Genomic DNA, 25,087 nt, shown 5'->3' on the forward strand with positions numbered 1-25,087 from the left:
GGCTTCAGCAGGACCCGTTGGATGGAGGAGCAGGGACAGAAATTGCCAGCACAGAGTGGTCAGCGTCCGGGCACTGGGGCGCAAGACAGGTGGGTGCTAACCAGGCGGAGGGTCTCAGCCCCTTTGGCAAGTGACAGAAGCTGCACAGGCTGAGGACTTTGCCACACGGAAAAAGGACGGCTCCTAGGGCTGAGGCAGTGGTTGGGCCCCTTCACCAAGGACCTGCCAGACAGGCAGAGGAGCCCCATGTCACCACGGAGTCCTAGTTTGAGCTGCCTTGCAGCCACCCCCTGGGGCAGGCCGGAAGGCGCGTGTCTTGGCACCCCATCCCTGCCAAGCATCTTCTCGGGACGATGGCTCAAATGAGGCCTTCCTAGCGGCGGGGAGGGGGCCAGGCCGCCGCCCCACCCCAAATGCAGCCCTCTGAGCATGGGAAGGGCCCCGCTGGTGGCCCAGGAGGGGGATGGGAGCATGTGGATGTGGCGCCTCGCCCCTGGCTGGGCACCCGCTCTGCCCACGGGATCTCCGTGGGCCCCAGTGACCAGGCGCTGTGAGGCTGGACAGGTCCTGGGGGCGCAGCTCAGGGCCACGAGGCCTCAGGGCCACGAGGCCCCACGGCCTCGCTGATGACAAGGCCAGGGACGAGCAGACACAGCCACGAGCGTCAAAAATGCAGCAGCTTCAGCCTCACACAGAAACGAGAAATAGAAAACCCTTTTATTAACATGTTTGACATTTACAGTTTATTAGCTAATCCACGTCAACATGCACTGAATACAAACCTCTACGATATGGTTGTGTCAACTACAATGGTTCACTTGATTCAAAAAGTCATCGGTGGTTATTTCAACTGTAATGAATAGCATTTAGACCTAAAGTTATGGAACCATCCGGCAAGGCCTCTGCAGAAACTCAGTCCAGTGGATCTCCACGGGAGTACATTCTCAAGCAGGATAAGGCGGCACAAACGACGGGACAGTCGCGATGCCTGCGGGCCGTGGGGCTGGGCGTTTTGGCAGCAGCTCTGCAGCCCAGCGTCCCTTGTGCACCGCCAGTCACTGCTGGCGGTCCAGCGCGGCCAGCCCTCTCCAGGCCACGGCGGCAGGACCAGCGTATTCCAGCAAAAGGAGGGAACTGTGAGAACACAAAAGCCACTCACTCCTGTTCCTGGTGTCCCAGAGCTCCCCTCGGTGTCACGTCAGTCTCAAGTCTCTTTCAAAGGTAAAAGTCCTTTCCAGAAGCATGAAGCAGTCGACAGGTTACAAATCCACCCAGCAGAAGGCTGTTGCAAGCACAGACTGTTCAGTCTCGTCCCCTCCCGTCCTGAGAGTGTATCGGTGCTCACGGATCTTTGGTCGCAGGAGACAAGAGGCACCGGAGCCGGCGGGCGAGGGCCCTACATGATGTACACTTTCTCGGCCTGTGAGAAGTGGAAGACCTCTTTGGTTCTCGGGCAAACCACCTTATCGTCTTGGCGGATCGACAGCAGAGACTGGAAGGCAAGACCAGAGCGCGTTAGGACAAGCAGACGTGACATAAGGCAGCTCTCTGCCACACCATGCATGGGATCCCGGGACAAGTCACCGCACTGTGCAGACCGGCGCTCCTGGCAGCGCCGCCCGCCCCGCCCCGCCCCCCACCCCGCTCACGTTGTAGCCGTAGACATAGCCATTGGGCAGCATCATGGGCGGGTTATTCTCGTTCATCACATCGCCCGAGATCTTGCAGACCAGGCGGGAGTTGGCACAGTGCGCCATGGGCAGCGGCTGTGCCAGCTTGTTCAGGGAGCGGCTGCACACGGGGCAGTCAGGGCTCCTGGAGCTGCCGTCATCCTTGTAGCACTGTCTGTACCTTGGGTCAAGGAAGGGTCACGGAGTGGCGGGCCAGGGTGAGCAAGGGGCATAGAAACCACTCACTGCCACATGGGCACCAGGCAGAAAGCCGCCGGCAGGAAAACAGCCTGAAGCCTGAGCAAAACAAGAGGCCAGAGGCCCCCAGCCCAGGCCCCTCCCACCCACACCGTGCACGGTCCTCAAGGTGGGACAGCTGGGAGCCCTGTGACCCGGGCAGTTCTCGAGGACATCAGAGAAGGCTAAAAGCGACAGAACAAGCTCTCCTCTCGAGCGGTCACGCAGGCTGCCCTGGTTCTCGGTTGGGCCCGGCCAGGTTCCAGCAGTGGCCCTGGGACAGTCACTAGTCCCGTCACAGGCAAGGCCTGCCCTGTGCCCAGCGTTAGATGGTGACTAAGAGGCAAACAGCCCGGGCATCCTGGGGGAGACCACACTGCATTTGAGAGTTACCCGCAGATGCTGGGGTCAGGCTGTCAGCTCCGGCCACAGGGGAGGCTGTCGCCCTGCCAGAGACGTGACCACCTGTGAGCTCATTTGAGAAGACACCTGGCTGGAACAGCAAGGGCTCGGACCAACCAACATTCCAGAGGGTTCTTGGGAACCACATGGGAACAGTATTCTGAATGGCTCGAGTCCCAGCTGCTGGAAGACACACAAACGTTCCTGTTACGGTGACATGGTGAGCGTGTGCACGGTCTAGCCGGCTGGTCTACCAGCAGCGCCAGGCTGCGTCAGCAAGGGCGCCGCACACAGTGAAGAGCACGGTCTGACCTCGGGTGCGTGCAGCGCCCGCTTGCTTGTCGCAGGGTCACAGCACGCGCCCAACGGGGGCTGGAAGGATACGGTGTCTTTATCGCAGAGAGGCCGGCTTGCAGGGTGAGGGTGAACACAGAGTTGTTCCCCAGCTGGTGCAGCCTGTAGTTGTCGTACCGGAACTGCTGGGTCAGCATGCGCCACCGGGCCGGGTCCAGCAGGTCCTGGAAGATAAGGGCGGGGCTTCAAAATGCCGCCGGCGCCACAGCAACAAACAAACACGACACTGGCTCCATGCGGGTCAAAGGCAGAGAACAGAGCACTGCCCCTCCCAGCCAGAGGTGGCACACCGGTGACCCCCAGCCACTGGATGCCCCTGTGGCCTTGTGACATGGACAGGACCCAGTGGGCAGGAAGGGCAGCCCAGCACACATATTCTGGAACCTCGTGCTGAGGGCACTGAAGTTTACATGAAAAACCCTTATTCCAGAAGAGAAAGAAGACTAAATCTGCTTAATGTCTGTCCCTAAAATCACCAGGATTACACTCAAAGATGTGTGTGTGTTTGGGAAGCACAGACAGAAGCCAAGGGGTTCAGGAGTCCCGTTCTGGGAGGGGGTGCTGCTCGCCATGCTGTGTGAGCCCCTCAGGGCCCTCGAGTTTAGGGTACACGGCACTCTCAGTTAAAAATCTGTGTTTTAGTCTTTTCACCCAGTTGGTCCGTGGGCGGTTGCGCCATGGCCCAGGGCTCTGGGAAGTGACAGCCCCAGACCCTCTGCTTCAGGCCTCTGGTGGGGCCGCCTGGTTCTGGACACTGCTTCACCTGTTTCTTACGTGACCCACTTAGACCCGCCTGGGACCCCCCATCTTGGGGTGGGGGCCCTGCTCTCTCGTGTGGCAGCTCCGTCCCACTTCCAGTGCTCCAGTCCTGCGCTGTCCTCCAAGCCTCCAGGCCTTGTTTCCGGGACACGGCGCTGTGGCAGTGCTCATTCTGTTCTCCGTACCTCAAACTGCCTGTTTCCTCAGAGCCTAGGTTCTCCCGCCTGTACCTTGGTCTTTTTCTTTTGGGTTGCCGAATTTCTCCCGCCATCATTCACAGTTAACATGCCATTTCCGTGGGCTGTGCTTGTCATCGGGTGAGCACAGCGGTTTGCTGGGCCCCACGCAGGCTGAGACTCGGCCCTCCTGCCTCCGACGCAGCACTCACCCCGGAAGTGCCACAGCCAGGCCTCCCAGGGAGGGTACGGGCGCCACACCCTCCTGAGCCAAGCAGCCTTTCATCTGTTTCCGACAAGTCTTCTCCAGAGCAGGGATGGGATGAGAAACTTAAGATGCCACCAGTCAAAACCTGAGTCTTGACTCCCCTCCTGGGGCTCTGTGACCTGTGACTCAGTCACTACACAGCCCCCGTCAGTGCAGAACGGTGTGGACCCACCAGGCGAGAAGCTGCCAGCGCCCTCCAGGAGGCCTGCAGCCCAACTCTGGAGGCGGGCCGCCCCGGGGGGTGTGCTCACAGCTGGGGGGGGGGGTGTGCAGGGAACCTGGACAGACAGCAGCTCCAGGCCCAGAGACAAGGCTGGGCCGCCCACAAGGAAGGACTGCACCTCGCTGCCCGGGGAGCAGGAAGGTCTGTCCCCACAGACTCCACGTGACGGCAATGGGAGGGGGGCCTCTGGGAGGCGCTCTGCTCATGAGGCAGGAGCCCCCCGGATGGGCTCAGGGCCTGTAACAGAAAGGCCGCAGAGCTCCTGGGAGCTCCGCCACGTGAGGACACAGGACGAGTCTGCAGCCCAGAGGAGGCCTTCCCCTGACCTCGCACTTCCTGCCTCCAGGACTGTGAGAAATGGACATGTGCTTTCACAAGCCCAGTCTGTGGCGTTTGTTACATGAGCTGGAACGATGGAGACAGACGCGAGTACAGAAGTGGGTGCTGTGTGACGAAACCTCCCAACGTGGAAGTGACTGTGGGGCTGGGTGGCGGGGCAGAGGCTGGAAGGGCTGGGGGGTGTGCCGAGAAGAGCCTGCACTGCCGTGGACGGACCTTCCGGGTGACTGCAGCAGACTCAGGCCTGTCTTCAAGACACGTGGGAGTGTGTGCGGGAAGGGCTAGTGGGTGGCTCTGAGTGGAGGACGACCTGTCACTGAAACTGGAGGGACGGCAACCCCTGCCACTGGTGGAGCCTGGCCTCGTGCACTCACAGAACTTGGCTGGAGCTGTCTAAGCAGGGGCACCGCTGGCTTCTCGAGCGCGAGACGCAAGAAATGGCTACAAGCCGGGTTGTCCACCCAAAGGAGGTCAGCGGGACTCTGGCACCTGAATTCCTCAGACTGCCGGGGTGTGAAAGGGAGAGACGTACAGGGTGTGGCCCAGCGACCCGACGAGGGGACCGGGCCTTAATTAATCAGCCACCCTGGCGGGAGAGCCGCCGTGAGACCTGACAAGAGTGAAGGAGGCCATCGGACATGGATGTTGGACGGGATGTTTTTCGAGACACAGGAAGAACCCCACGGGCTGCCCTGCCCTTCACAAGGGGCCATCGCCTGGCCCCACAAAGCGTGGGGGCTGGTTCTCGAAGCCGCACGACTGCGGGAGGCACTGAGCACAGATGTGCCAAGTGGCCCTGGCACGGGGCAGGGAAAGGCCACGACAGAAGGAGCCACGGCTAGGAAAAGCAGGAGAAACGCAGAGGCTACACCTGCCTGGCTGTGGCCCCGGGGTCTCATGAGACGTAGACAGAGGCGCAGTGCTTTCCAGGCCCCAACACCAAGGACTCTTGTGATCCTGATTTCTCACCAGCAACACCGGCACACACGGGCAGGCCTGCCTGGCACGCTGGTCATGCTCTGCGTGTGGCCGTGACTGCAGACCGTACCCTCACAGCCCCAGGGCCCACAGGCGTGGTTACCTTGTAGGGGGAGATGTGCGTGTCTGGCGGGAAGGCCAGCATACCCATGACCTGGCGGACCTCGTCCAGCTGGCTGCCTTCGGCCTGACTGAAGTGTTTCCGTGCGTGTCTAGAAAACATTTTGGTTCATCTAAGTCTGTGTCTCCATCTCTCGGAATCTGAGCTCAGTCTACACTCGGGCCTGGGCCAGGCTCTGCCAGGGGCTCAGCCGTCTCAGCCGCCCCTCTGCACTCAGAGCTGCCCACCGTGGCCAGCACCATCCTGGGTGGCCAGATGCGGGTCAGAAAGGACGAGCGCCGGCGGTAACAGCGCTCGCCCCGGCTCAGGCACAGGGTCAGCCAGCAGGAACCTCAGGCCCACGGCAGCCAGATGCCCACGCTCACGGAGCTGCCTCTGCCTGAGGCTGGACCGGCGGGAGACCACCGCTGGCCCAGCTGGCAGCTCTGTGGGGCCATCACGAGGCTTAGGAGTGACAGCCAGCGTCCCTGCCCTTCTGCTCGGACCACCAGGCTGAGGTCACTGCAGCCCCAAGGACAGGCCCAGCAAGCCCTGGACACTGCCATCACCGCTCTGTCTGATGACCACGACGGAAACCCCCAGGCTAAGGACACCTGACTGAGGACCAGCCCATCAAATCGCTCCTGAACTATGGAACTAACGGCACTTCCCCGAGTGAAAACAGCCCACGCCTCCTGCTGGTACCAGAGATAGAAGCAGGTTGGCCATACCTGGGTAGGGCCTGCCAGGCAGGGAAGCCCCGCCAACAGCCCCGTGTTTCCTTCTCCAGAACCCAGACCTTGGGACCCAGCCGCCACCCTCCGCTGGGAACCGCAGACCCATCTCGACGCCCTACCTCACGGCGTCCAATCTCTTGTTCTGCCGGATGAGCTCAATGAACTCCTGAATCCTGAGGCTGAACTCCAGGCAGCTCTGAGGGTGAAGACCAGACAAAGGCTGAGACGGTGTCACCGGGAAGCCACACCCCCCGCAGACCCCCAGATGGCCCAATACTGCGCACACCGCTGCGGAAGCTCAGAGCCACAGAAGGCAGGTCTGGGGCCCGACCCTGACTGCAATCCACCGTCCACACCTCCCTGCCTCTGCTGGCCTGGGGCCCAGCCTCTCCTAGTAAAGCCTCAGCTAGTGTGGCGGGGGCACCACAGCTACCCGCAGGGGACAGCTGGGCTGGCCGGACAGGTGTGACCCGAGGGTGAGGAGCGGCTCGAGTCCCGCTGGCAGCTCAGAGTGCAGCAGCTGACCGCGTGAGGGGCTGCCCCCCAGTCTTGTTACTGTGCAGTCGGAAGCACGGCGGTGCTCATTCAGCTTCCTGCTCCAGCGGCATCTCCTCCTGTCACCAGCCTTGCTGTGGCTTCACCTCCGCGGGCATCGGAACCACAGAATCAGAGTCACGTCCCCCCTGACCTGCTCATCTGTCTGTCCCCCCATGCCAGGGACCGCTGGGTGTGGAGGGAGGCAGGCCTGCGGAGAGGCCCCCGCGCCTGGTGGGAGGGTATGCAGAAGGCAGGAGCAGGCACCACTGGGCGAGGCTCACGGGCCACAAAGACTCTCGGGGAGGCATGCCAGGCAGAAGGGAGAGCCAGTTCAAAGACCGGGGAGGTGGGCTGCTGGCTGGGACCAGGCAGAGTGGACAGGTGGTGAGAGCTGGTCCGAAGCCCGAGGACTGGCCCAGGGTGAGAGCAGGGGACCGTGGTCCAGCTGTGTCTGGTAGGTGTGAGTGGAAAGCTGCACATGAGATTCTGAGGGCCGCTCAGGGAGCGTATCACCAGCGGGGTCCTCGGCACGGAACCCAAGCACTAACGTGGAGGTCTTAGTGGTACCGACCCAATTGGGGCTAAAAACCTGTGGCTGGGAGTAGGGGGCAAGCAGGCCAAACTAACTTTTGTGACCAAAGATGAAAAGCTGGATCACTTCACAAAAGTAGTAACTTAAACTATAATACCTTCCACAAGGTTTCAGAAAACACTATTTCCACCCAGAAACAGAACTATATGGACTAGAACAGAGACGAATCTTAGGGTTCTTCACCCCTTTGTCATTTTGACTTCCACAGCACCCAGGCCCCAGGATGGAGGAACGGAGACTGTCCACGCCAAGTCCCAATGTCTGAAATTTAAACTCCAAGTGTACAGACCGCACACACTTCTCCCGCCGGAGCTTCAAGCTGCCCACAGATGACACAGCTCAGCAGTGACTCCCCAGGCTCCAGCCACGCTCCACGGACACGAGGGTGGGGCCTGCTGACATGCTGCCAAGACCCTGGGGACCAGCCAGGCAGAGGTGCACTACCGCTGACCCAGCGCTTGCAGCCAGGAGGAACCCCTGCCCTTGCCCACCTCCGACCTCTCACATGCCTGACTGCAGCTGGGTGGAGCAGGTGCCGTGTGCCCAATGGCAGGTGTGGCACAAACCAGGACAGAGGAATGAGGGCCCTTCAAATGCCAGAGCGGTGGGGAGAGGTCCCGCTGGCCTCCAGGGCGCCCCGTGGCCGCCACTCCTACTCCCAGGGCCCTGACTAAAAGCAGGGGAGCCCCTGTGGGTGTTCTCCAGGTTACAGCTTTTCACACTGACGTGCTCTACTATTTATGATGGCTGTTTGCTCTACAAGGCTAACTTTCAAATATAGCAGGTCCTGAGTTCCGTCTTTTGTTCCACGTCATTTCATTAGCACACTGATGAGATGTCATGAGGACTTGACTTTTGTTTACACCAGTTAGACTGCAGGACAACTGGCTTCGTTGTACGTCATTCCGCTTAAAGCACAGAACCCTCGGACGGCGCTGGGGGCTGACGGCCGTCCACTAATGGGGGATACAAACACACTGGAACCTGGGTGTTCAGACTCCAAGTGTGAGCACCGCTGCAGATGACCCCGCCAGGTCCCAGACGCTGGCCACGCCTGTGCTACCTGTGAAAGGTGTGGCATACCCACAGGCACGCAGCTCCATCACAGCTCCCTGTGCACACGTCCTCAGGTGCAGCGATCCCAGTCAAGTCGACAGATACTATTAGGTTGGTGGAAAAGTAACTGCTGTTTTTGCAATCATTTTAAACCTTTTAAACCACAACTACTTTTGCACCAACCTAGTAACATGAACACGCACTATTTCCAAAGCGCCTTCTAGCTACGTGAAACGTGGATCTCAAAGGTTCTCTTCTCTTCTAGTCTCCTGATGGATCTGAGGGATCCCGCTGGCGCCCTCACGCACGTGCTCGCACATGCAGGCAGGAGGGAGAGGAAGCTGGTGCCCCCCCCCCCCAGCTTCCTCTCCCTCCTGCCTGCACGTGTGAGCACGTGCGTGAGCTCATGTGCACACAAAGCTGTACAGCAGCTGGGCACCTGACCTATCCATCTGTATCTTGAGTGTGTTGCTGTGTCATCAGGGCACCTTCCAAGCCCGCCTCAGTGGGCAATCTTGCTGCTGTGCCATCAGGTGGGGAATCTGACCTGTCTGCGGGTGTTCTAGGAGCACGTCACTGTGCCATCAAGGCGCCTTCCAAGTGCACTTTGATGACTATGTTCTTTCAAGTTCAATAGCCATTGGTGGTTTCAGCCCCGCCCGCGTGTCCCCACATGGCCGCGAGGCCTCGCCTGAGTGACAGCAGCCTGCGGGGGTGTGCCCTCACCAAGCAGCCGTGGGTCTGGGAGGGAGTGAGGCAGCAGAGACAACCTGTCTACACGGGAAGCCCATTCTCCTTCCGACCTAGTTCCCGCTGGGGGTCCACATGGCTGTGGGCCGCAGCAGGAGAGTAGGGCGAGTTACGTACCAATTCTGGCTTTCCTTTCATGGTTTCCATACCAAGATCCTCACTTTCTTTAGGGGAGCCACTGGCCACTCTACTTTTCCGTCCCGGCTTCACGTCATGCTCGCTTTGGCGGCCCTGAGTGGCAGAGAGTGTCACCCTTGGCTGGTCACTATGTGCACACCACAAACTCAACCAGGGAGGGGTTAAAGGTGCTCGGTTTAGAAAACAGAAAACAAAGTTTTCTAACGGAGGCGGGAAGGTTAATATACATGTAACATTTCTGGAAGCCCCCAGGTGAAAACACCTAAACCCTGTAATTTGTGTTTAAGTGTCTGTTTTGTAAGCTGCGGTGGGTCTCAAGAAACGCTGGACGCAATAATCTCCTAGCCTGGCCCTCGGCCACCCTGCAGGTGGACTGGGCTTTCCCGAGTCTATGACGGTGCAGGAGGGGAGGACTGGGGGCTCCACCCCAGCAGTGGCTGCCATGCTGCTTACATGTGGTCGGCACCTCCTCCCTCAGAAACTCACGCTCAGAACACTGGTCCAAACCGTAACGCAGAAGGAGGTGCACCACCAAAATCACCCCAAACCCACACCAAACACAACCACCCCAGCCCAAGGCCAGAACCAAAGAACTGTGAACCAACGGGTGAAGGCGCCTGGTCCCAGCGCAGGTGGCAGCCTCAGCCCCGCCCCGCAGGCCGTGCCCTGCACGCCCCGCCCCTAGCCCCACCCAGTCAGGAGCCCCGCCTGCGCCCAGGCGCCGCCCCTGCCAGCCCGGGCTCGGAGCCCCGCCCTCACCGCCCCAGCGCACCTTCATCTTGCGCAGTCGGGATTTGTTGTCGTGGCACCAGGCCAGGCAGGTGGCCGTCTCGCGCCTCTCCAGGGACTCCTCCACTTCTTTGGCCGTCAGGAACATCTCGATGTTCACTAAGTCCTTGGGGGAAGGGAGCGGAGCGCGCTCAGAGCGCTGGCCCCGGGCCTCCGCCCCACAGCCCACCAGACCCCCTCGGCCCCTGCCAGCACCCTGAAGCCCACCCTGGCCCATGGGAGTGAGTCAAGCGCCGGACACGCAGGCGCAGAGGGATGGGCACGGCCACCCGGGCCTGTGCCACATTTAGATACCGGCCCCCAAGCGCAGCGGAGGGCAGCAGCCCCCAGCACAACCTTGGGGCCTGCCCCCATTTCACCTTTCAAGGGAAGACCTGGAAACCCCAGCAACCCATCCCCTCACTTTGTTTTGTTTTTTCCTCTGAGGATTTATGTAAACTTGAGGCTTTTGAGAAGGCGCAGATGTGGGGCAGGTATGCCAAGCCCTGGGGATCCTAGCGGGACCAGGCACCACAGTGACACACCTCCACCAACTCAACCCGCGGCTGCTGCCATTGGAGCGCTCCATGTGGGGCCCTGGGCCCACAGGCCCCAGCAGGAGGTGGGGTACAGCCAGCACGAAAGGGCCTCCTGGCCACACAGAGCGAGAGGAGGAATGCTTGGCCATCGGGAAGGAGGGAGCCATTTGGAGAAAACGGGAATCTCAAGGGTAACCTGCTCTTCCCTCTGGAATGGACGGGTGGAATGTCCAACACAAAAGCCCTTGCATCTTGAGAAGAGCACAGACCCCCTGCCTATGGGGTCCTGCAAACAGCGGCCAGTATGGTGTGTCTCAGGCCCCACACCCAGCCTGCCAGCACTGCCAAGCGCAGGACACACTGTCCACCCGGGGTCTGTGTGGCACAGCCCGTGAGGAGGTAGCCGTGGGACTCCCATGTCCAGGCACCAGGGCCGGGGAAGCTCCGGCAGAAGCTGCGGCGGGAGAAAGAGTGCAGGGTCACTCTGGTGAAAGCAGACGAGAGACAAGTTTCCCGTCAAGTCAGGCACCTGCTCTCTCTACCTGAAAACAACAGCAGAGAATCCATGGTAACTGCTCCGGGGCTAAGGCAGCCGCAGTGAAAATCAGGCATTCAGGGAAAGTTGAATGAATAAGGAAACCAGCATCAGAGGCCCATCACATGGCAGCCACAGCTTGGCGTGCGACTGTACCCGGGGCCACATGGGCCCTCGCCTGGGTCTCCTGCAGGACCAAGTGGCAGCCGACAAGGGCACAAGAGCACTAGGCACAGGGCACAGGGGTGTGCCCGCCGGTCGGCGCTGGCGGTGACAACACTCCAGGCTCTGCACACCACCTGACAGGCAGTGGTCCCGAGTGCTGGGGGAGGGGAGGAGCAGGCCGCGGGCAGACACTGCCAGGTGTCCGCAGCCTGCAGGGGCCGACACGGGTTTGGATAGCAAGCCTGAGGACGGCCATCAGAGCCAACGGGAGGGGTGGACGCACCCTGCTCAGAGCACGGTGAGCAACACCTCAGGGGCCACTGGTGTCCTCTCACCGTTGCCCCTCCGTTTCCCCTCTTTTTTCTGGAACCAACAGGCAAGTGCTGGGGCTCCCAGATGAGGCTCGAGTTTGCCTTTCTCTGCTGTCTTCACCTTTTTCAATTTTGCTCTAAATCCCCCAAGGAGGCCTCTTCTGCTCACACCTCACGACCCACTTGTGCCCTCCCTGCACAGTGCCAGATCTTTCCAGATCTTTCTCTTTCCTGCTGATGGCTTGACAGCCACGGACCCTTCGTCGTGGGAGTCACCCAGCTGGCTGGCGGGCAGCCAAGGTCTCCACCACTAAGTGAAACTGAAAACCAGGTGTCGGCCTGCCCCACGGAGATGCCCACACTGTGACTTCTCACGCAGATGGATGTGCTGCCGCCCGGCGGCCTTCCTCTCCTCCATGGCTGCACGTGGCACTCAGCCATGTCTGCGATGGCCTGGTGCTCCCTCTTCATTGTGTCTTTTGATGAACGACCCCCACACGCCAGCCTCCTCCATGGTGAGTGCCCTGGCCTGTGGGAGACCTGCCCTGAGGGCATGAGCACATCTCCTGCTGCATCTGCTTTTAGAAGCGCCCTTCACTTCTACGCATGCTGTGAAGCTGGGGGTCCTACGTGGACACCCGCAGTGGCCACACAGGATGTCCAGGACCCCGGCCACAGCCCAGCAGCTCCAAGCTGGATCACAGCAGCAACTCCCTACAGGACCCCAGCGGCGCCGGTGCCCTCGTACCCTGGTCTTCACACAGCAGCCAGGTGAGCCCTGTCATACCCTCCTCTGCTCAGCCCTGCCCAGGCCGTCTCCATCGGGGACCCGCGGTCTCCCCACCCTGCACATGGTGCCCCCACTGTCTGGACCCTCCCCTTCCTTCGCCTCCCCATGTTTCCTGGATGACACCGCCAGCCTTCCTGCCCACCACTGCACGTGTGGTCCTCACAGAACCCCGTCACGTGCCCTGGGGCCAGGAGGTGCAGGCAGCCCTGCTTCCCAGCCCTCAGGGTACACTCAGCAACGCCCTCACAGGTGCACGGAGGAGCGTAGACAGACAGGCAGGAGACCTGACTGGAACTGGGGGTCCCGCTGCCCAGGGCTGGGGCATAAGCAGGAGCCCCCCTGCTGCACGAGTATGAAGGCCACGTAGGGCCTCCCGACACAGCACAGAGGACAGACACTAACGGGCTGAGCGACTCCTGCCACTGCCCGGGGCTGGGACCAGGACAGAGACAGACAGGAAGTGGAAGGCGGGATGCATGACCAGGACCTGTGGGTACCTGCATGGGGGCATGAGCCCAGCAGCAAGGGGGACCCGAGGCCACCTCCTGGGAATGGGGGAATCTTCTGTGGGGTGCAGAGCTGCCAGGGCTGAGGCCCATTCACACACGTGGGTGGGACTCAAGCTAAGAAAAGGGATGGGGTCGTGGTGGGGTGCACATGTACCCAAGGCCAGCAGCGCCTGGACTGACTGAGGAGACGAGGGAGGAGCCCGAGGAGGGCGGTGGTCTCAGAGGGTCCAAGCGCATGGCAGAGGAGCAGCTGAGGCGGGTCCCCCCAGGACGTGAGGACCACGAAGGCACTGCTCTCTGCAGAGGCACTGCCACCAAACGTTTCAAAATGTGGTTGTTTTACTTAACGTGGGACATAGACATCACCTTAAATCTGTACAGAGACAGGTGGGGCCAGGGGGCGGGGACACGCTCTGGTTGGGGCAGCTCCGATCACTGTGGACCCACCATGGTGGACGCTGGTCTTGGGACAGAGCCAGTGACCCCGGCTATGGGGGTCCGAGGGCTAGAGGACAGATCCGTAAAGACCAGGATGGGCAGTGAGGTCACTGAATGCCACCTCCGCCAGGCCACGACGCCCTCCCGTGGAGGCTCCCAATGGCCTGGCTTCCATGGTGCACCCAAGGCCAGAGCAGCGCTGGCCGTGCCTGCCCCGCCCCCCAGGTGTGGGTGGAGCACAAGGTCCCGTGAGGACACACGGCGGCCAACCCCATTGGAACACGCGCACCCACCTCGATGCCGCTCTGGCGTGCCAGCCGCACCGCCGTGTTGTAGTAGCCGCAGCGCAGCAGGTGCTCCGCCATCATGCGGTCCATGCGTTTCCGCTTCCACAGCCCCGCGGCCGCAGGCTGGTCGCTGCTGTGCTCCTTCAGGTGCTCGATCCGGCGCTTGCACAGCTGGGCGCTCTCGTCCTCCGCCTGCACGGACTCCACCGCCTGGCACGCACACAGCACGTGTGGCTCAGGGCACGGCCGGCTGCCGGCCCCAGCCGCCCATCCCCCCTGCCCTGGCCACTGCGGCCTCGCTGCCTGGCACTCAAGCTCTCAGTCTGTTATAGCTTCTGGGTTAATGAAGCCATCGATCGTGACAGTGACAGAATTCACACAGCTAGACAGACAGCAATGGCCTACACCGGTGCCACCCGGCCCAGCAGCCTCTGCCCACCATCTGAGGTGTGGCCAGCGCCTCCAAGGACCTGAACCTCAACTTCCCGTCACTGCACGGCACTGGCCAGCACAGGCCCAGGTCCCGATGGGCCCTGGCCTGCTCCCGCACACCCCACTATTTTGCCTTCCAACCACTGCCCAAAAGTCAGGTGCCGGGACCCCTGCTGCTCTTTACAAGTGGTCTTTTTCCTCCAGTTGCTTTTAAGATCTGTCTTCTCTCGTTTCACGAGAACATATTATGAGTTTGTTTTTGCTTATCCTGTTTAGGGTCTGAACTCGTGAGCTCGTCAGCTCTGAAAACCACTGGTCCTTCCCCTGGGACGGTCTCTGCTCCCGCCCCTTCAGGATTCTGGCAAGGTTGGCAGTCTCCGCTCTGCTCTCAGCCTTTACAGTCTTACTCTGTATATTTTACCTTTGTATCTCGGGGCTGCATTCTAGATGATTCTTCAGGCCTACCTTCCAGCTCACAAACTCTCACTTTAGCTCTATCTGATGCTAAAGTGTTAAAATGTTTGTTATAAACAAACATTTGACTTTCTCATTCTCGAAGTTTGCCTTTTGTAAACTCTGAATCTTTTTTTTTTTTTTTTTAAGGAGGACACAGCTCACAGCGGCCCAGCAGGGATCAAACTGGCAACCTCGGTGTTATCAGCACCGCACTCTAACCAGCTGAGCTGACCGGCCGCCCTGAATCACTTTTTACCTGTTCCACTCTCTGTAGGTATTTTCAATCTCTGACACTTGAAACACAATCAACTATGGTATCGGATCACGTCTGTACCTGAAGTCTGTGCACACCCCTTTCTATTGTCTCTGCTGCAGCTGTCATGGTGTCTTGCACACCTGCTTCCTTCCGCCTGTGCTGGTCACTGTGCTCCAATAATTGGATGCACATGACTGAATGCATTTCCTCTGCCTGGCACCTGGAGGCACCACCTGCCAGGACCACTTCCACCACTTGCAAGGCTGCAGTGCTGTCAGAGGCGTCTACGTAGGGGCACCGTCACCCGGGGGTCCTGGTGCAGGGTCCCATCACCAAGCCCCAGGAGGGTCCCCCCCAAGGAAGCAGCAAAAGCTCCTCCCCACGCTGCCCCTCCCCCCACCTCTGGGGGTCCCTTTCTTATCAGGAGCTCTTTGATCCTTTCAGTAGATGCTTTAAAATCTCTCATCGCACTTTTGGGTTGTTCTCAGTGGGCATATAAGTCCAAAGGTCCCATCTACCATTCCCAGAAACAAGACACCCTAAGTGCTGTGTTTTTTGTTTGTTTGTATTTTTAAACTTTTTATATATTTTAAGTGTGTTTTTCCAGAACCCATCAGCTCCAAGCCAAGTAGTTGTTTCAATCTAGTTGTGGAGGGCGCAGCTCACAGTGGCCCATGTGGGGATCGAACCGGCAACCTTGTTGTGAAGAGCACCGCGCTCTAACCAGCTGAGCTAACTGGTTATACCCCTAAGTGCTGTTTTGAGGTGGAATTCTAAAAAATAATATATAAGTCTGTTACTCATCCTGGCCTCCCTGATCTGGGCCTCGGACACTTTGGAGCTAGGACAGCCCGGCCACACGGGGAAAGGAACATGGCGCTGAAAGCCGGCCTGGGGCTGCACAGCATAGGTGGCACGGAGGCCTGGCTGGCAGAGCGCTCCTGCGCCCTTGCTGTGACACCAGCCTCTCTACCTCAGACTTGTCTGGCCCCGGTTGTGTCACAGCTCCCAGAGAAGACGCCCCCCTTTTCAGGACCTGGAGGCCCAGAAACAGCACCGACCTTCCTCTTGAGGACGCTAAGCTTCTCCACCACGCCGTCCAGCAGGCTGACCACCGAGTCCACAGCAGGGCAGCTGCTCAGGGTCTTCTCCAGCTCGGCCACCACCATGGTGACGTGGCTCGTCTCGCGGTCGATGTTCTTCTGAGCAGCTCGAAAGCGCTTGTTCAGTGTTTCATAGGGCACCTGGACAAGACAAGAGTGCTGGGCCCAGGCCACCATGCACGAGTGCCCCGCCCCCTGCAGTGCAGCCGGCCTCCTGCGTGCCACTTTCGGAGGCAGAAGTCTTAGAGTTCTTTGTCTCTAACACCTGACTGAGACCCACACAAGACTGCGTGACTGGAGGCCACTCATGTTCCTGCACGAGGGGACATGCAAAGACGCACACTGTCCCCAGACTGCAGAGCTGACGGAACGCAGACAGACGCCAAGGCCAGCTCCAGAGACGGGGCTATCCGTCTTTAGCTTTTACCTAAAAAGGAAGCAGGGGATGCCGTAACGTCTTTAGTCCATCCCCGGTATCCAGTCCCAACAATTCATATTGTGAGGTTGTAGTCAAATCGCACTTTTTCATCTTTTGACGAAAGAAACCAACTCTCGGGACCTGGTGCCCTTGTGGGGTGCAGGTAACTAGACCACGGCACAGGATCGCCAGTGGGTGTGAGCGCCCAGAATCCACATGCAGACAGACCTCCGCTGGCACGCCCTGGGGTGTCCAGCACCGTCAGCGCTCATTACAGCTCAGACACGCCCTGGCACCTCAGCGTCCCCTGGACCTGTGCCAGCCCCTACACCTCCACTTGACTCACCTCCAAATGACCGCCGCCCTGCCCACGCGAGGACTCAACCTGTCCTCGGCCCTCAGGGTCTGTGCCCGGCCACACGCTTGGCAGGGCTGAGTTCCAGGCCCCCACCTCTGCTGCCCGCGCCCCCATCTGCCGGCTCCTTGCCTCTCCCTCCTGTCGGGTCACCCACAGCTCCTTCACTAGCCTCTCCCCAAATGACTTTTACCAAGTGAAAGAATGGACTTTCAGAAATGCCGAAGATTCCAAACCAAGCCAAACTACTATCTGAGAACAAGGGCAAAATTAAGACCCTCTCAGGTGCGAAGGGCTCTGAGTTTCACACCCCGAGAGACTCTTTCGGCGAGGAAAGTTACTCAGGGACAGTCCTCAGCCAAACAAAAACTCAAAACCCACACGGTAAGATGACGGGAGTTACAAGACATGCAGCAAAGAGAGAACCAATGAAAGCTACACACAGTTAGGCCAAGAAAAAGATGCAGTGAGCCTGAAAGGAAAAACGACATTGCCTAAATGAAATGGATAGCATGACTAGAAATTTAATAGACTTTGGAAGAATTCCAAAAAAGGGGAAAGTAATATATTCCTAAAAGCGCAGGCAACAAAATCAAAAGTAGAGAAATGGGACCACATCAAACTTAAAACTTCTGTGAAGCAAAGGAAATAAGAGTGAAAAGGCAAACTCGGAACGGGAGAAAATATATGCAAACCACATACTGACAGGGGGGTTAATATCCCGAACATATAAAGAGCTCCCACAAAATCGCCCAATAATCCGAATGAAAAATGGGCACAGGACTTGAATAGACATTTCTACATTTCCTACGCAAACGTGCAAACGAAAACATGCTCAGCATCACTAACTGTGAGGGAAGCGTCAGGCAGAACCACAGCGAGGCACCCCCTCACATCCAGGAGGACGCCACTTTCAAAAGGCAGGCACGTGCTGGCGGGCCGCGGGAAAGGGAACCTCGTGCACCCGTAGGCGGGACGCAAAGCCGTGTGGCGCTGTGGGGAACAGTCCGGAGGTTCCTCAGAAGCTAACATGACCCAGCAATCCCACTTCCAGGTATACACAGAGTTGACCCTTGAAAATGCGGTCGAAAATCCACATTTAACTTAAGTCTGCTCTCCGCATATATGGATTCCCAACCTTGGAGTGAAATAGTTTCTAATTGGCGGTGGGTTGAACCCATGGATGTGAAACCCAGGGATACAAAGGGCCGACTGGATGGATACTTATTGAAAGACATCCCCGTAGAAGTGCACCGGTGCGGTTCACACCGCGTTGCCCACTGTAGCCCCGAAGAATTGGAAGCCGAGTCTCAGAGGCATCACACACCTGTGTTCACAGCAGTGGCATTCCAGCAGCGAAAACAGGGGAGCCACCGAGTGTCCCTCGGTGGACAGAAGGATAAAGAAAACGTGGTCTGCACACACAGTGGAACGTTAGTTGGCCTGAAAAAGGCCATCCTGCCATAGGACGGACGCATCACGGTGAGCCTGGAGGACTCTGCTAAGTGAGCCAGACATAAGGACACACACTGTACCACCCCACTTCCGTGAGGGCCCCCGAGTAGTCAAATTCAGAGAGATGGGGGTAGAATGGTGGGTGCCGGGGGCTGGGAGAAGGGGGCGTGGGGAGCTGCTGCTCCATGGTGCAATGGCCCGAACATGCCCCTCACAATGCGGCTGGACCACTGGCCTCACTGCAGGTGGCGCCTGGGGGAGGTGATGAAGTCCTGAATGGGTCAGTGCCCGTAACAGGGGGACCCGAGCTCTCACTCCTTCCACCACGTGAGGACACAGATAGGCAGCCTGTGACCCAAAAGAGAAGCCTCACCAGAGCATGACCATGCTGCAGCCTGACCTTGGACTTCCCGCCCCCAGAACTGTGAGAAGTGCATGTGTTCTCTCTAGGCCGCCCAGTCTCTGATACTTGGCTGTACTCAGATCACTGTCATGGCCATTCTGTTCCTCGCATTCCCACATGGATTTTAGGGTTGGCTTGTCAATTTCTGCAAAAGAGCAAGCGATGGTTTACATACAGACTGTCTGAATCTATAGATCAATTTGGGAAGTACTGCTATCTTAATAGTCATATTCCTAAGGATTTTGTTGTTTTCGGTGTTATTATAAATAAAATTGTTTTCTTGGATTCCTTGTTCATTTCTAAGGTACAGAAATATATATTATTTATATACTGATCTCGCATGCTGCAATCTTGCTGAATTAGTCTGTTTGTTGTAATAGGTTTGTGTGTGTGTACATTCCTTAGGATTTTCCACACACAACAGCATTTCATCAGCAAATAGTTCTACTTCTTCCGTTTCAATCTGAAAGCCTATTTCTTTTTCTTGCCTCACTGCCCTGATTAGAACCCCCAGGACAATGCTGAGTAACAGTGGTGAGAGTGGACACCCCGGTCTTGTTGCTCATCTTAGAGGGAAGTTTTCAGTCTGTCACCACTAAGCAATGTTAACTGTGCATTTCCTGTACCAGGTTGAGGAAGTTCTCTGCTGTTCCTGGTGTGTGGAGTATTTTTATCATGAAATGGTGTTGAATTTTGTCACATGCTTTTTTTCTGTCTATTGAGGATGACGCTTCTGTCCCTCATACCACTAACATGGTTACACTGGTGTCTGCACGCTGAACCAGCCTTGCATTCCTGTGGCCTCCCACTCAGTCGCAGGACATACGCCTTTTCCTATGTTGTCGGATCGCTTTCTAGCATTCTGCTGAGGATTTCAGCACCTAGAAGCCTTCGTGTGGAATACAGGTCTGTAGTTTTCCCGCAGTGTCTTTGAGTGGCTTTGGCATCAGGGTGACACTGACCTCATAAAAGGAATTGAGAAACGTTCCTTCCTCTTCCATGTTTTGGAAGAGTTTGTCAAGTATCAGTGTTAATTCTTCTTCAAACATTTAACATTCACCATTGAAGCCATCTATCTGGTCTTGGGCTTTTCTTTACGCAAAATTTTTCAAATCTCTTTAAATGTTATAGACCTATTCAGTCATCGTTTTTTAATGTACAAAATAGCAACTTTATATGATTCAATTCAACACATTTTTCCTTCTACACATTTTATATTTGTGCCCCTTGTCCAACCAACACTCCATAAGGAAGAGAGGTCTTGGATCTTTCTCATCAATTTGAAACAGCTCTTCATGGTTCATATTTGCTCGTTTTAAAAATTTATAGTTTGCTTTAAAATTCCACTTCTATCTTATCTAGCTATACCAAAGGCTTAAATTCGTATGGATCAATCTCAATTTTCCCTTGGTATTTGTTGCATTACAGCTTTTAAGATCACAGGATTTCTCCATTTAGCTAGGTGATATTATATTTCCTCTAGCACATCTTTCCCCTTCAGTGACTCACAAAAAGTAATTCTTCCTGTTTTCCTAACTGAAACAGAATCTGGCCAACACCACAGACTGAGACTTGCACGAAACATCTGTCCTTCCCTCCAGCGCCCCAGCAATCCTCCCCCAGTGTCCTCTGCTGTAGCACTGGTGTCTCCAGCCCTTCTCCAGTGTTTGCTGTGGGTTTTCTCACAGTATTTGCTAACAAAGAAATGCATTTTCATTTGTCATCACAATGTTTTCAGCCCTTTTTACCAGCACAGGAAGGAAGGATTTCCCCAATGCCATGAGTCTTTTTATCTTTCACAATTAAGAAACCTCAGAAGAGGTTTCTAAATATTTATCACAGAGCCACTGACATCTGCTAATGTGTTGGCTGGAGCCGTGAATGGCAGTACGCATCCTCTACGTCCTGGAGTGTCCTGTCTTCGTGTTATGGTGTGTGGCACGGGACAGCCCCAGAAGCACCGTGGTGTCATGCTATCCTGAACCAACTTCCCCAAGCACCACACACACCCCTTAGGAGGCTCACCAAGGGCAGGGGTGGTTCAAACCCCCATTTTAAACAGGCCTCTTGAAAAATGGCACAGTTCTGGTCAACTTCTGGGAGGATGTGATGACAGAGCCTTTGACTTCACAAAGTGGCTGACGAAGCTCAAGGTGGGGAGAAGGTGTCTGCACCACCACGCCCTCCTCGGCCCGCACGATTGTCTCACCTGCAACCTGCTGGTTACCTGAGAAATCCTATCATGCCACTGGTCCACCTGAGAAAACCAGATGCTTTGCAGCTCCTGGGCCTGCTCCTGGGATGAACAAGCAAGGCAGCAGCAGCCCGCACTGCGCCCGTGTGGCAGGGAGTCGGGCCATAGCTCCCGTGGTGGAGATGGCTCGCTAACCAAACACAACCACCACCCGCAAGTGGGCACCGTGTCCATTCGGATACATCCGCCAGCACAACTCACTTTCTCACTTTTTAGGGAAAATACATAAATGGAGCCAGCAGTTTGGCAAGAAGGTTATTACTGTAGCAGTTTCACACCGGACTCCAGTGTCAAGCAGGGTCCAGCCCTCCTCACTGCTTCTCTCGTTATAAGTGAGAAGTATCTTCTGGTATCATTGCTGCTTCCCTTGCTATAAAAAGCAGCACCTTCCGGTATGGTTAGAGTTGTCACTGGGATTTTCAGACAGAAACAGCCAGTCCCTGCTGATGCCAGCCTTCCTTCAGGCCTTTACTGAGAATCCTCGTCTCCTCCAGTGTCCACCCGCCCTGGGAGGGCTAACGCTGCTATTTCATTTCTTTTTTGGTAGGTTACTGTGAATGGGTCTTTTGCCATGACGTACTTTAGCTGGTTGTTGCTGGTACACACAAAAGTGACTGATTTTTGTGAATTTATCATTTGTCCAGTTACCATGCTGACCATTCTTATTAATTGTAATCGCTCCCCAGTTAGCTGGCTTGTGTTTCCTGGGTCATAAACACATTATGTCCCATCCATTCTAATAGCTACATGTACTTCTGCGTCAGTTCTTACTGTTTGGACGGAATTGATAAAGTAATATTTAATAGCTCATGTGTTAATTGAAGAATTATTTCTTTGCCCTCCAGAGCTTATAATCCCAGTGCTTAGTGACAAAGAGGCAAAATACAATATATCAGGTGGAAGTGACAGCTGAGGAGAAAGACAGGCCAGTTGAGGGGGATGGTGGGGCTTCCAGGTTAAATGAGGTGAGTGCACTGAGAAGGCCGACACCTGAGCAAAGACCAGAGCAGGTGAGGGAACAAGCCATGTGGATATCTGGAGGGAAGGATTCTGGGCCAAACAAAAAGTGCAAAGGCTCTGAGGCCCCACCATGCTGGCGTGTCTTATAGCGGCAGGAAAGCTGCTGTGGCTAAGTGCCCAAGGGCATGGAGATAAGGGGAGTGCTGGAGGGGGCGCAGGAGGCCAGGTCAGGAAGGGCATGGGGGCCACTCTAACTACTCTGGTCTTTACCCCAAGGAAGACCAGAAGCTCCCAGGACAGAGGAGCCGTCCAGTGAGCTGTTGGGCACGGGCAGGGCAGGAGCAGGGGACTAGTTAGGAGGCTTCATCAGCCCAGACGGGGGACAGTGGTTTCGGGCCCGGTGGCAGCAGGGAGCAGGTAAGACACAGTCGGATTCTGTATTTATTCTGAAGCTCGAGTGAGGAGCATGTACTGATGGGGGCTGTGAGAACAGAGGGCAAGGCTGACTCCAGGGTTTTAGTCTGAGCCAACTGGGATGAAAGCGCAGGTGGGAGTGGGGTGGAGGCGGGTGAGACCGAAGGGCTGCAATCCCTTACTGGGATCGCATGAGGATGTCTGACATGCTCCTGGATCCGAGTTCTGGGGTTGGGGAGGGCATCAGTACGTATGGGGGTGCTCACAGCACATGAGACCACACAAAGTCACTTAGACATAAAAAGGTCATAGTCAGGAGGGGTCAGAGAGAGGACGAGCAGTGGCTGCGAGCTTGGGAGGAACCTGGTGAGGGGGGCACTCTGGGAACAAAACGGGACCATGTTCGAGGAGGGGCAGGCAGGTGTGAGAGGTGGCGACAGGATGCGAGACACCATCAGGGGCTCTGCAGGGCACCTGGAGGCCCTGGCCAGAGCACTGCCAGGGAGCAACGGGGCAAACCCAGCGGAGAAGCCACTCAGGAGAGCAGGGGCGGCCGGCTCCCATTTGTCGTCAAGTAGAAGGGAATGGCCTGTGTCCACCTCCAAATCACGGACAGGGCAGTCACACACGTGAACAGAGAGGCAGGGCGCAGACAAGCCCTCCCGGTCACAAGCACAAGGCCATGAGCGTGGGCAGGGCTGGAATTCTGCTAACCAGTTCTCACAGGAGAGGGCGAGAGCTGGGGCAGCACTGCCCGGGGAGCAGAAGGGCCGCCCCAAAATGGGCCACTCTGGCATCCCGAGTATTTTGAATTGAAATCACTTAAGAAACCGCAGTACAGGGAGGACACTCTGGCCCCCTCTGTCCTCCTGAAACCAGGAGATCAATGTCCCGTGTGAAAGGTGCCCCCAGTGCACTGGGAGGTGAGACATTTTCTCACCTGAGACGGGGAATCCAGGGCGGAGGAGTCTGTATAAACAAACCTTGTTTCTTTGTCACTAACTTACTACCCCAAGCCCACACTTCTTTGTCTCGTCAATTCTTCATAAGTTTACTGGTTGTCTAAAAGGTATAAAAGCTGCCTGCTTTGGTCACTTGAGTCTATTTTTATGGGCTCCCATTTGTACAAAATTAAATCGGTTTTTCTCCAGTTAACCTGTTTACTGTTAATTTAACTACTAGGCCAGCCAAAAACCTAGAAGGGAAGAAGGGAAACGTTTTTCGCCCCTGCGACTGCAAGGGCACACAGACTAGAGGCGGGCGTGAAAGGGTCCCTCAGAAGGCTGCCACACGGAGGGCTGTGCCTGGACGGCACGCTGGAACGCAGCACCTGGGCCGGGTGAGAGACAAGCGTTTCAGGAACTCTCAAGCAGACAGGGGAGACTCGCTGAGCCGGCAGCCGTCTGCTGTGCTTGCTGCGGCCCGACACTCACGGGTGCGGGGTGCACAGTCGTTTCCCAGAGGAGCACATCCTCGTGGGGCTGTCTGAGAAAAAGCAGACAGAAGACAGACGGAGGCTGGTCTCCCAGACGGCGACTGAGTGAAGAGTAAAATGAAGGAAAAGGCACACAGGGCGCAGCAGGAGCCCCCCCTCAACCCTTCAGGGCCGGGCAGCAACAAGCCCACCACCGGGCTGCTTTGTAAGGTCCCTTTGTAGATAGAAATGGCCAACCCCAAGCTCTGGCCTCTGAGCTTAAGCATAAGTTTTGGATTAACACTTCTGGGGGCACCATGAAGGGAGCTGGCACCTTCCCCTTCCCACTGCTCCTGGACGTGATACCTGGAGCCCCAGCAGCCATCGTGGACCAAGAGGTGATTGCAGAAAAATCTGGGAAACAGGCGTCAACAACACCTCCGGAGTTTGAACAAACCCTGAACAAGTGGCAGGAGGACGCTTTCTCACCTGAGATAGGCTGGCTGGCTGCTAAGCAGTGGGTCTGGGGCAGGCAGGCCAAGGCCAGGCACTGCTCAGTTTGCACACGCTTGCTTCCATGCACCTCCCAGGCACCCAAAGGTGGGCTAGCTAGCAGGGGGGACTTGGGGAGAGGCCTGGCTGGAGGTAGCGGTGTGCAGACATAAGCAAAGACCTCTAGACCCAGCGGGTGGCCCAGAGACTGCAAGATCCCCAGACTAGAGAACGCCGAGGACGGAGAGCAGTAAGCACGGAGGACCAGGAGAATGGGGTCCTGGAGGCCACGTGAGGAGGCGATTGCTGGGGTCTGGCCCCTTTAGCAACATCAAGCTGACAGTGACCTCGATAAACACATCTTGGTGCCGCGTTAGGAGCAAACATCCGACTCAGAGAGACCAGGAAGAGAGAAGGGAGGAGGACATGGGGCCAGAGAGGGTTTGCTTTGGGAGGGGGCAATCAGAGCCATCTGCACCCTGACGCAGTAAAAGGGGGACACTGAGGCAGGAGAGCACCAAGTGCTGGAGCCGCAGGCACGAGCGAGGGGCTCCAAGTACAGGCTGGCCATGGGCGGGGCCGCTCAGCCACCCACCAGGGTGCGGGGCACAGGCAGCGGGTTGGAGAGTTGGGAGGGGAAAGGGGGCGAGGGCACCAGGCGCTGAGAGGGAAGGCTGAGAGAGGAGTGGGCAGGAAAGTGTCAGCTGGGAGCACAGGGGTTTGCGACCAGGAACCCATGGTCAGTGTGGACAGGGTGTTTTTCTCCACTGAGGCACATTTGGCTCAACAGTTCCGGTATTAAACTATTTAGGAGTATTTAGTTATTAACTACTGCTTTGTAGTCATTGAAACAGTAGACAATTAAAGTTTTCAAAACAAGAGTCCGCCTGTATAAAGACTGCAACACAGTAAACCTGAAAATAGACGGTGCCGTCACGTCCAGGTCAGACGAACACCCACCTGACCCAGAGCCCCATGGGGAATGGCGGCTGGTCGTGCTGTGAAGTTCACCGGCTG

General features: G+C 57.1%; 1 protein-coding gene across 3 annotated transcripts in view; it reads right to left on the minus strand.

Moving 5' to 3' along the window:
- Positions 1-699: 699 nt before the first annotated feature.
- Positions 700-25,087, minus strand: part of MAEA (macrophage erythroblast attacher, E3 ubiquitin ligase) — a 36,239-nt gene continuing 11,851 nt past the window's right edge. Inside the window, exons 2-10 of one of the 3 annotated variants that reach the window (XM_074320072.2) lie at positions 15,864-16,046; positions 13,665-13,868; positions 10,089-10,211; positions 9,296-9,409; positions 6,363-6,439; positions 5,510-5,618; positions 2,694-2,827; positions 1,650-1,845; positions 700-1,492 (exon numbers count right to left, since the gene is read on the minus strand). In XM_074320072.2, the coding sequence (XP_074176173.1) occupies positions 1,397-1,492; positions 1,650-1,845; positions 2,694-2,827; positions 5,510-5,618; positions 6,363-6,439; positions 9,296-9,409; positions 10,089-10,211; positions 13,665-13,868; positions 15,864-16,046 (1,236 nt within the window). In that variant the 3' untranslated portion in view covers positions 700-1,396. Of the gene's footprint in view, positions 1,493-1,649; positions 1,846-2,020; positions 2,490-2,621; positions 2,828-5,509; positions 5,619-6,362; positions 6,440-9,295; positions 9,410-10,088; positions 10,212-13,664; positions 13,869-15,863; positions 16,047-25,087 lie in introns of those variants that run through there. The other 2 variants (XM_074320085.2, XM_088793405.1) reach the window with 2 other exon arrangements.

The sequence above is a fragment of the Rhinolophus sinicus genome, chromosome 1 (genome assembly GCF_057876585.1).
Source record: "Rhinolophus sinicus isolate RSI-liver-muscle chromosome 1, RSI-T2T, whole genome shotgun sequence".
In the NCBI taxonomy this organism is placed as follows: Eukaryota; Metazoa; Chordata; class Mammalia; order Chiroptera; family Rhinolophidae; genus Rhinolophus; species Rhinolophus sinicus.